This window comes from Nicotiana attenuata, unplaced genomic scaffold (genome assembly GCF_001879085.1).
Source record: "Nicotiana attenuata strain UT unplaced genomic scaffold, NIATTr2, whole genome shotgun sequence".
Lineage (NCBI taxonomy): Eukaryota > Viridiplantae > Streptophyta > Magnoliopsida > Solanales > Solanaceae > Nicotiana > Nicotiana attenuata.
Genome location: NW_017671614.1, coordinates 108,775 through 117,913, shown reverse-complemented (window position 1 = coordinate 117,913; position 9,139 = coordinate 108,775). Strand labels below are relative to the sequence as shown.

Here is a 9,139-nt window from a genome sequence, read left to right as displayed (position 1 = left end):
CTTCTTTTATGCCATCTTGTGTTCATTGCTTATTCTTGGTACAAAGGTGCAACAACCTCTTAACCACTTGATCAAACTCTTCTTCTCCTTTCTCTCTTATCTTGTTCCTCAATTCTCTTATCTTTGCCTTCACATTTTCTCCACCATTCTTCTCCATCACCACATTTCTTATCACTTTGGCTGTCTCTTCTCTATTCAGTTTCCCTTTTTCATCTCTCACAACCTCCATAGCTGTTCCTAGCTCGACCGCCATTCTTGAATGAGTATGTTGATCCAGGTGCATAGGCATGGTTACAAGAGGAACTCCAAAATGTAAACTTTCTAGTATAGAATTCCATCCGCAATGACACAAAAATCCCCCAACACTTGCATGCTCAAGAATTCTTGCTTGAGGTGCCCATTTTTCCACAATTACACCTTTTTCTTTAACTCTATCAAGAAAACCTTTTGGTAGCACATTTTCAATGTTAATTTCTTCACCTAATGGAAACCTTAGTACCCATATGAAGTTCAACTCACTTAGCTCTAAGCTATGTGCTATTTCTTCAATCTCCTCTTTGGACAAGAAATACTCACTTCCAAATGAAACATAAACACATGAGGACTCATCCTTGTTGTCTAGCCATTGTATAATCTTGGAGTCATTTCCCTCATTCTCCATACTTGTTTTCAATTCACGAATAAGTGGACCGACAGGTATGACCTTTTTCTTGCTTAGAGTTGAGAGATAATCCACATACTTTCCCTCAATTTCATTACAAGTGTTGATCAAAATAATATCATGGGATTTTTCAACCCCATTGAAAGCAACATTTGGTCCAAGGGAGTTGTGTTGGAGTTGTTTTGCCTCATAATCCTTAAGGAAAATTGCTGAGAATGGAAAGTTTCTTGTGCCAACATACAAATAATGGTGATAGAAGAAAGAAATAGAAGCAGAGCCAACTATTAGGAAATGAATAGCAGGAATATTTCTTGAAGAAGCAAGCTCAGGTGCCCATGGTTGAAAACCATCAAAAATAAGCAAATCCGGATTAAGGGAATCAAGAATTTTAGCAAAGGCTGAAGTAGCTTCTCCAAAAGTTTGGATTAAGGTTGAAAGGAGGTTTTTTGGTAGGCCATTGGTGGTGTGGTTATGGCTAGGAAGTTGTGTTGATGATGGTAAAGGGAATTCTATGAGTTGGATATTTTTTGGTAGATTTTCTTGGTTGATGGAATTAAGAATGATAGGTGTTGAACAAAAGTATATGAAGAAAAGATTGGTTTTAGATAGTTTCTTTGCTAGTTCTAAATAAGGAATTACATGGCCATGAGCTAACCATGGAACCATTAGAACTTTCAGAGATGTAGTATTAGTATCTTGTATTTCCTCCATTGGAAAAGCTCTCAAGTTTTTTCTTCTTTGTTTGAAATTACTTTAGTTTTAGATGTTTTATAGATAGAGGAAGCAATGAATTAAGTGATCTCATTGCTAGTAGTTACCTACCAAAAAGGAAAAGGAAAGAACTTAATTGGTGTTTGTTTTTATACGAATGCACCTTGTGGTATTTTAATTTATGGAGAAGTCATAACAACTTACCAAAAACAGAAGCATGATAAGATTACATAATAAAGTCTAAATATCAGAGTAGGAATGTGTAAATCAACAAATTACCATCTTTGTGGAGAAATTAAGGATCTTGTTAGGTAGATAGTGTGCAAATTGTACATTTTGATATTTAGTGAGAAAACAGTAAAGCTTGATCAAGCTTAAATTTTTTATTACCACTTAGCTTACCCAACATCATGCGCAGTGACGGAGGCAGGATTTCCGCTAAGGGGTTTCAAAAAAGAAAAAAATTAAAAGAGATCATAACTAGTGGGAATTGAACAGATGACCTTACGGAGGTTTTTAACCCTCTTGACCACTAAGCTATGCTTTTGGGTTGTGTTAGGGGGATTCAAAACATAATATATAGAAGTAAAAAACATATTTGGTCTTATAAATACAGTGTAATCGGTGAACCCTTTTCCGCCTCCCCTAAATCCGCCCCTGATCATGTGTGTGCAGTGTGTAATGCATGTAGTGTATATGCATGTACGTATGTAACTTATATATATGTACAATACGTATGTCTACATACGTATGTATGTAAAATTGCATATCAATATTGTCACGAAATAGTAATGAGTGTATACGTATGTAAAGTGCATATCAATTAATGTTGTCACGAAATAGTAGTGAGTGTAGTGGTACTCGGCATTTGGCCAATACCACAAACTCATCACAGTTCCCTTCTCCTTTCTCCTATCCTTCGTACCAAATGGAAAGACTGCTTTATAAGAAATTTATAACCTAACGATATCGTCTTTCATAACTGCGGGAACAATTTTTAATTGGAATTCTTCTAAGTCTATAGTACCCCAAGAATGAAATATAAATTGGGTAGCAGAAAATGATTGTGTCCTTCTGATTTGTTCACATTTTGAGCAGATTCAATTGATATTCAACATCCATATTTCTATACCAACCATCAGGTTTGGCATGGTTACAGAACCTAAACTAAACATGCAGAGGAAGATGGAATCAAATCCACAGTATTAAATAAATGTGTTTCATTTTCATATTTGAAGCTCAAAAGCAGTCCCTTGAAATGCTATAGCAATATATATATGTGTACATGGTATACATAGTCCAGAATCAAATCAGTTACTTTTACTCTCACATCTTTGGAGAAAGAATCATGTCACAAATGCTTGCAAGTGAAGTTGAGTTATGATGCAATGGCGACGAATCAATACAGAAATGGCACAAAACAATTAGTAATAAGGAAGATGAGACCACAGCACTTGGTTCCGCAGCTCAAACAATCATTTTTTTCCGGAGTAGATAGTTGTTATTGGGGAAGAACAGGAGGTGAAATCATACGAGTGTTGTATGACTGACAGTGTCTGCATTTCTGCCCGATAATGTGGAAGAATACTTCAGTTGTGTCATTACAGTCGTTACACAGAATCCAAACCTGCAAGTAAACAAGTTAGATGAGCTAAGCAAAACCATAAGTAGGTTCAGCCTGTAAATGAAGACAATAGCATGGACTTCTACATGCATTAAGGCACTGTGGATAATTAAACATCGAACCCGCCTTGGGGGCCCCCTATGCAATTAACAGCCAAAACAAATACATGTAACAAATATGGGGTCTCGACTCAAGAAAAAGGAAGTACCTTCTTATATCTAAGATCTTCAGGCATGATTGTCTCTTCAATCTGAAAAGAAGAAATTTTTAGTTTTAAGGTAGGACTGGGTGTAAACAGCACTCTTGAAAATCAGATTTAGAGAAACCTTACCCCCGACCAACTAAAAAAGTACCGGAACAATCATAACCAAAACCTTGAGACTGCCAGCAGATGTGCAACGGGTGGTTAACAATTTAACATATATTTATGGCAGCTAGGGACAGAGGAAAAGAGAAATTGTGCAGCTGTTACCCCCCCTACCCCCCCCCCCCCCTAAAAAAAAAAAAAAATAATCGAATAGATTGTGAAAGATAGAAGTATAACGAAAATATTTTGTACCAAGGCAAACTGTGTTAACTGAAAAGAGAGGCTAAAAAAGGTCTTGAAGTCCTCCAAAAAATTATGTACTAATGCTGAAGCTGTTCTCAAGTAATTAAGCATGCACACGATTTCAATGAAAAAGATTATGCATACTCAAGCAATACGACAATTAAGGTGTTTTTGGACAGATCAAGAAATTGGAGCTGAATCAACTCATATAGTAAAACTCGCAAGTAGTAATGCTAAACCTGTTCTATGGTCCGGTTCTTTAAAAACAGAAAAAGTTCTAGAATATGCCTAAAACAGTAATCAGCTATGAAAAAGTTGATTAAGCATGCAAGCAAACACTCTGAGGAAATTGGACGTGGACCAATTTCCCGAAGGGTAAAATTTTAACCTACCTCCTCATCCATTCTTTTCCAAGCCTTGGACATGTCTATAATTGATCTAGAACATATAGGGCAGCAGTATCTGAGTTAAAAAAGACAGAAGTCAGTAAACATAAAAGTTTTCCTTCCGTTTAAAGGAGACTCAAAAAACAGCATAAATAGATAAACACTAAGTGATTACTTGTCACGCTTTATCATCTCGTGGTAGCACTCAGCGTGCATTGTGTGCCCACATTTCATTACACTTGTGTCTTTCAGAGAATCAAAGAGAAACTGCATTAAAAGAATTAGAGCATTATGAATGACAAGAACATTTAAAGGCAGGATCCACAGCAATTACGTAACATACCTCATAACAAATGGGACAATGATGCCGCATGGAGTTCTCCACACACGAGTGGTTATTACGCAGACTAACTGAATAACAAGAACCTGCAGAATGAAAGCGATAAGTAGGTGAAGAAGCAAATGTACCAAACAACAGGAATGAAGAAGCGACAACATTATGTGAGTGCCCACTGTGTGCAACACGAAATCACAAAGAAGAAAGCGATATCACCATACAATTTGCAACTTCTCTAAATGAGCAACAAAAATGAAATTGAAAAGCTTTAAATAGTGCTCTTACTGTAGATTCTCTATTTGCATTATCCAACCAACTAATTAGACAGCAGATATAAGAAAGCAAAAGCTCGGTCACAACTGGTATTTTCAATAAGCACAATTAAATAAAGCATCAAAACATAGTTGCACAACCAGAACTCTGGAAACATTGCGGACACTCCTACATTCCACTATATGAAGGGAGAAAAACAACAGAGATATCTAAAATTAAAGAAATACATAAATGTAATTTGTATTACAGTAATATCCAGGGCATAATCACTTACAACAACGTTTATGCCTCCACGGTGTAAACAAAATCTTAACATTAACCATGGTACATTTCGGCATGTATACTTCCAAGGTAAAGAATCACGAAACATATTAAAGAAACATATGAGAAAAAGAAAACAGAATTTTCTACAAAGCCTCGAATCATAATGATCGGAAATTGTGATGCGTATGTACCACACTTCTTGCAATGAAAGAAGTTCTCGCGACCACCAACTCTGTGCAAAGAATACATGTCAGACCGGGAACTTCCAAAGCAGAAGATACTTTCACCATCAAAAAGTAACAAATGCACTGCGATATGTTGTACACTAACCTGCAGATTCCACAATCATCACAATGGAACTGTCCTTTGTCTATCTGTAACAGGGGAGTCCGGAAATAAGTATTTCGAAAGGTAATGGCTAAAGGGTCTAAAGCCCAAATAATTATGGGATTGCCTTGTTTAAAGGTAAACGAGTTAAATCTCATATTAGTAAAATGCACAGTATATTACATCATCATCATAGAATTTGCACACTTCACAAAAATATTCTCCCATGTTGACACCACAATTTGTACAAAGGCGAGCGACCTGGATTTGAAATAGAAAGGACGTTGTAGCATCAATTGCAGTAATACCAAAACAGAGAAAGAGGCGTGAATTCAAGTCAAAAGACACGTACTGGCTGTTCTGTATCACAAACCGAGCAGATGACCTGAAGTACCAAAAGGAAACATACCTCATATCATAACAACTCTTCAAGAATTAAGTGTAACAGATGAATAACTAGCAATGGAAATAGCAGAGATATAACCTGTGTGACATCCTGTCGAACTAGTTCATGCCGATCAAAAATAATACACAACATGCTCTATTGAAACAAACACAGGAGAAAACATGATTAACTTTCATTAGACAGAGAATATATTAGTCGCCATCAAGTAAGTTCAAGAGATTGGTGAATCAAAGTTACCGTGGCTTCATTGTGACAATGGCGGCAGTCAAAGACCTCATTGCAGCAAGGGGCTCTAATCTTACATCTTCTCCTATAGTGCTTGCATCTATCACAAATCCAAAATCAGATACTAAGAACAACTAGAACTGTAAGAAAAAACATATAAAAGCTAAAAACAATCTGAGATTGAAGATTTCTACAGGAAGATGATTAGGAACCTCAATCAAACACTACGCCCTTCATTCTAATTATACGACGTAGTTTGACTCGGCATAGAGTTTTAGGAAGAAAAAAAAAAGACTTTAGAAACTTGTGATCTTAAACATAGCATGCCATATCATCTATATGGCTATAACATTAACATTTGTGTGGCTATAAAAGCTTGTCATTTAATCATTTTCAAATATAAATGTGTCATTTTTTTCATAACGGACTAATAAGGAAATAGTGCTACATAAATTGAAATTGATGGAGATGAAGTTTCAATCTTGAAAGACAAAGATAAAATGCACACTAAGAATGTTCCAATCATGATTCACGTACAGATAAATTTACAGAAATTCAATTTTCAAGTTACACATCACATTAAATCAACTTTTACTTGAGCATCTGAAAGAGTTAAGACACACTGACACACACATACGTATAAATCAGATCACCTCAAAATATAAATTCCAGTAATCAAACAGTTGAAGAAGAAAGAAGCAATCTTTATGGGGTAAAAACAGGAATATCAAATCACCCCACTTTCTGATAAACAGAAACAAATATAAATACCAACAAGTCTAAAGTTGAGAAATGCAAATTGTATAACAAAAAGAGAAATTACCCATAACCCATTTTGCCAAAATCAAGGCGTTCATTGCAAGAACCTCCCATTTTGTTATGCAGAGAAAATACTTACACCCCACCACCACCACCACAGCTCAAGAAGAAGGAGGAGCAGAGAAGAAAATAGTGGGTGGTGGGTCTCAGAGGAGAAAACAAAATGATGGATATAAAATGTCAAGTAGATAGACGTACTTTATAGTTGGGGAATTAAATAATAGAGATCATGCCATTTAAAGTAATAAAAATAATACCAAAAATGGAAAGGGTAACTGTAGCTCAAAACCCCAAGTTCTATCTTGTAAAGTGGACACACATCTTAGATCTCACAAAAATATTCAATAGAAGTTAACTCTATAACTAGTCACAAATTGACTCTTTAATTTATCATAGTAAAGTGAGTAACTTTTCTTTTGGGTTACAACTTGTTTGGATGGTTGTTACCTACTATTTTGAATTTTTATTTTTCATATTGCTGGTAGGTAATATTATGAAACAACGATAAATGATACAATTTATCCAAATATTGTATTCATCAAATGATGCAGTACAATATAATATGATACATTTTAGAACGATATGTAACAACCATCCAAACAAGAAGAAACATATCATGAATTTTTTTTACAAACCGAGGAAATGGTATCTAATCTACACTTACAATTTGAATTAAAAAAATTTATAAAGATCTCTGTGCTATTTCTCACCATCCTTCTTTAAAATAGTTAAATAAGAAAAGTAATATTTGTAATAGATTAGAAAATCAACTCTCCCATTCAAAGACTAGGTGCAAATAAACTTCTTTCTTTTATGTCATTGAATGGTGACTAGCCACGAAATTTAATAAAAAAAGAAAGATTGTTAAGTGGTATAGAGCGAACCGTAGAATTAAGGACAAATCATCTAAGAAAATTAAAATTAAATTGTTTCTAAATGAATAAGTATGGTAAATTTGATTTTTTTTGGGTCTAGTGAAAAAATTAACAGTAAAACACCGTTACCATTACTCTATAAAATCTACATAATTGTACATGATGAGTTATTTTCTCTTTTTTGGAATGCCTTAAAAGGGAAAAAATATATGCCACATAAGTTCGGACAAAGGGAGTAATAATTACTCCTAATATTTTGCAATTGAAATATTGTAACAATACCAAAAAGGAAGGATAGACATAGCTTAAAACCCAAATTCAATCAATCTGAAAATGTCATGTAGTCAAGTGGACAAATTTTTTTATCTTATGGGAATTAATAATTGAGACCATGTGAGATTCAGAGGCGGAGTCGGGATTTAAAATTTTTGAGTTTAGTATTCTAATCCTTTTAACTTACTGAGTTCTAAATTAATAATTTTTGCATAAATTAATAATTTTTAAAAAAAAATATAGGGTTTGAGCAAAAATTACAGTGTTGAGCAGAATGCGTATTTGAAGTGCCAGCTCCGCCCATGGCCATATTGCCATTAAAACAAAATAATGTGAGAATACCAAAAATGGAAATAAGTTAGGATCTGGGGAGAGGATAACGTAGAAGTGTGGGGGTGGGGTGGTATAGGAGACAAAAGGACAGGCGCCGGCGCAATTGGCAAATGGGAAGGCAAAGAGTGAAACAAACAAAAGATTAACTGTTTCCTTGGCATTTACACAAACAGTTGTGATACGAAAGCGAAAACCAGTGTGGTTGGCTGACAATTCTTGCAGGAGTACACGTGGGTTTTTCTTATTGGCTGATCCAGCATAGGGAAACGATCCTTGAAATTGACAGGTTCCAATTTGATTCATCTGATCAATTCTAACTTCTAAGAAATTTATAACATAAAATGACGACTGCCTTTGTTTTTGTTTTCGTTCTTTTTTTATTTTTCATTTATCACTATTGAAGTTTCGACTCATTCAAATTTGTATCGTGTATGACCTATTAAAAGGAAAAGTGTTTGGTACGAAGGAAAATATTTTTCTAGAAAATGTTTTTATGGAAAATGAGTGGTTTTATCACTTATTTTCCCTTGTTTGGTTGGTGAGTGGAAAACATTTTCCGGAAAATATTTTCTATTGTTTGGTTAGAGAGTAGAATATATTTTTTTTAGGAAAATATTTTTTATGCAACTCACCCCTCCCCCTCCCCCCTACTCCTTCCCCAAGTCTCTAAAAATTGACACAAACCAAAGCAACTAATGTGTTGCTTTACTTTTTTACGTAAAAATCGCGAACTTTCGAACCCGTAAACTTTATAATTTCTAAACCCGTAAACTTTCTAACACATAAACATCTAAACTCATAACTTTGGAACTTGTAAAATTTCGAAGCTGTAAACCGACAGATGAAAAAACTAAAATTGAAAATATATATATAAAAAATATTTTTTCCCGGGGGGGAGGGGCAGGGCAGGGCAGGGCAGGGGGGTATGTGCAGAAAAATAAAAAAATAGAAATTTGAAATTTTAAAAAAAAAAGTAAATCTTTTTTTAGGGGGGGGGGGGAGGGTTAGGGGAGGGGGGGAGGCAGGGGGTAAGTGTGACAGGAAAAATAAAAAAAGTAAGGTAAAAAAATTTTAC

The 9,139-nt window shown here is 34.9% G+C and overlaps 2 protein-coding genes across 2 annotated transcripts; both read right to left on the bottom strand.

The window, feature by feature from the left end:
• On the bottom strand, positions 1 to 1,462 carry LOC109209316 (beta-D-glucosyl crocetin beta-1,6-glucosyltransferase-like). The gene has a single exon (XM_019372566.1). The coding sequence runs from the start codon at positions 1,370 to 1,372 to the stop codon at positions 23 to 25; it is 1,350 nt and encodes a 449-aa protein (XP_019228111.1). The 5' UTR covers positions 1,373 to 1,462; the 3' UTR covers positions 1 to 22.
• Positions 1,463 to 2,603: 1,141 nt separating this feature from the next.
• LOC109209308 (E3 ubiquitin-protein ligase MIEL1-like) lies at positions 2,604 to 6,773 on the bottom strand. Its single transcript, XM_019372557.1, has 12 exons — positions 6,588 to 6,773; positions 5,777 to 5,864; positions 5,618 to 5,674; positions 5,486 to 5,518; positions 5,317 to 5,394; positions 5,137 to 5,180; positions 4,998 to 5,038; positions 4,276 to 4,358; positions 4,108 to 4,199; positions 3,939 to 4,008; positions 3,205 to 3,246; positions 2,604 to 2,999 (listed from the first exon to the last, which is right to left on the bottom strand). Exons 1-12 carry the CDS (start codon positions 6,635 to 6,637, stop codon positions 2,874 to 2,876), a joined length of 804 nt encoding a protein of 267 aa, XP_019228102.1. The 5' UTR covers positions 6,638 to 6,773; the 3' UTR covers positions 2,604 to 2,873.
• Positions 6,774 to 9,139: the final 2,366 nt, after the last annotated feature.

What these genes read in the sequence shown, in the direction of transcription:
- LOC109209316 (XM_019372566.1), bottom strand. Translation starts at nt 1,372, where the DNA reads ATGGAGGAAATACAAGATACTAATACTACATCTCTGAAAGTTCTAATG.
- LOC109209308 (XM_019372557.1), bottom strand. Translation starts at nt 6,637, where the DNA reads ATGGGAGGTTCTTGCAATGAACGCCTTGATTTTGGCAAAATGGGTTAT. An exon ending in CTTTCATTGCAAGAAGTGTG is followed by an intron (nt 4,359 to 4,997) that starts GTACATACGCAT and finishes TTCATTCTGCAG; the next exon opens with GTTCTTGTTATTCAGTTAGT. An exon ending in ATTGTCCCATTTGTTATGAG is followed by an intron (nt 4,200 to 4,275) that starts GTATGTTACGTA and finishes CTTTTAATGCAG; the next exon opens with TTTCTCTTTGATTCTCTGAA.